The 1,878-nt window shown below is 31.8% G+C and overlaps 1 protein-coding gene across 1 annotated transcript; it reads left to right on the top strand.

Moving 5' to 3' along the window:
* Positions 1-1,554: 1,554 nt before the first annotated feature.
* SARC_15157 (hypothetical protein) lies at positions 1,555-1,803 on the top strand (the record flags this gene model as incomplete). The annotated part of the gene is made up of 1 exon (XM_014290716.1): positions 1,555-1,803. A coding segment is annotated over exon 1 (187 nt), but the record flags the coding sequence as incomplete, so codon positions are not given.
* Positions 1,804-1,878: the final 75 nt, after the last annotated feature.

Raw genomic sequence — 1,878 nt, 5'->3', positions numbered from 1 at the left:
TATATATATATATATATATACATACATACATAAACATATATGTGTGTGCTATATATATATATATATAGTATGATATATATGTATATATATATATATATGTGTGTGTGTATTATATATATATATATATATATACACTATATATATATATATATACATGTATATATATATGTACATATATATGTGTGTATTATATATATATATATATATATATATATATATATATATACAATATATACATATATATATATACATATATATGTGTGTATTATATATATATATATATATATATATATATATACTTATACATATATATGTGTGTATTGTATATATATATATATATATATATATATATATATATACAATATACACACACACACACACACACACACATATATATATATATATATATATGAGACTCACATATCAAAATATATATGGCATTGTAAATTTAGAAATTTTGCGAAGGAGCCAAGTTGATAACTCTACTGGTTCATACAGTTATGTATCGATTTATGAACAGGATTGTGCACTTTTCGACCTTGTCAAATCTTGGATTTCCAGGTCGCGTATTAGCAGTGTGAACCTTCTAAGGGTTCTAATATATAATAAATACAAGTATTATTAGTTCAGAAATCATCTTTGTGGTATAGAAGGCTTATTATGCTTGCTCAAAATCACCATTTACGTGCATGCGTGTCCATCAATGACACTCATTTGGTGTGCATATTCAATTATATGTTTTCAATATGATTTTCAGACCTTCGTTATATATATATAAGCATAATTAAACCTTAAAAATGGTATTGTAATCGTTTGTAGGTGAATAAGTAGTGAATTTTGGCAAAAAGTTAAGGAAATGAGTTCATCGTGCACTCGATGGCACGGCACACGTGCAATTGATGGAAATTGATGGCATGGCAAAATGACATAAACACACTTTTTCTCGATTTTGCAGCTGTAGCTTGCAATAAGGTTATAAGAATGCATATACGATATTGTTTTGACAATAATTGTCCGTGACAACTTTGAAACTTTACTAGTTATGCAAATTTAGACCCAATAATCGCGTTTTGGAGGTTTCCGTTGTAGGGTTAAGACTCCTAAGCAAAGAAGGTGTTCCACTTGTACTACGACCTTGGCGCCTTCACAGATCGTTTACGAAATACTTAATCTTGAAATATTGCCAAAAAAATTGGGAATAGATTGAAGTCCAGATTTAGTAAATCAGGAACGCTTCTTTATTTTTGGCCCTGGTTTATCCCCTTAGTACATGGATGGGTTGTTAAAAAAAAACAAAAACAAAAACAAAAAGAGCCTCTACTAGAGGATCAGTTGGCGTCCTTGGTCACTGGTGGTAGCCGGTTTGAATTTTCTATTTTTATATATACCAAATTTCATAGCCTTCTTCTGAAAATGGAGGCCGGCTGACAGGGTTTAGGCGCATGTATTGCAACTAGAGAGTCATCAACCACACCATATTCTGAACGTCCTGCCGTTAATAAATAAGTACATATGCTGATTGTTGAAACAGAGATATACAGACTGTGTAATCTTCCGTTCCGTAATTTGTACAAGCACTTATGTAAATAACCTATAGCAATATATACAGCACAGGAATGTCTGACATAATCTATAATATTCCGCTGGATATACACGGGCCGAACGCCTGGGACGATTCGGCTTTGATAGAAGCCTATGATAGAGCAACAGGAAACTGGGAGTCAAAACTGGACGAAAAGAAGCGTACAAAAAATAGGAAAAAGTTAACAGCCAGAGGGCCGAAGGGAGTGAGCAGATGGAAAGGTAAGCTGGGCTTAAGAGTGGCAACGCGACTCGACACATTGTGCATTATGTAAAGATCTCACAATATAAATATAA

This window comes from Sphaeroforma arctica (assembly GCF_001186125.1).
Source record: "Sphaeroforma arctica JP610 unplaced genomic scaffold supercont1.5699, whole genome shotgun sequence".
Classification (NCBI taxonomy): domain Eukaryota; class Ichthyosporea; order Ichthyophonida; genus Sphaeroforma; species Sphaeroforma arctica.
The sequence above is the reverse complement of the archived record's forward strand: the minus strand, read 5'-3'. Positions and strand labels throughout refer to the sequence as shown.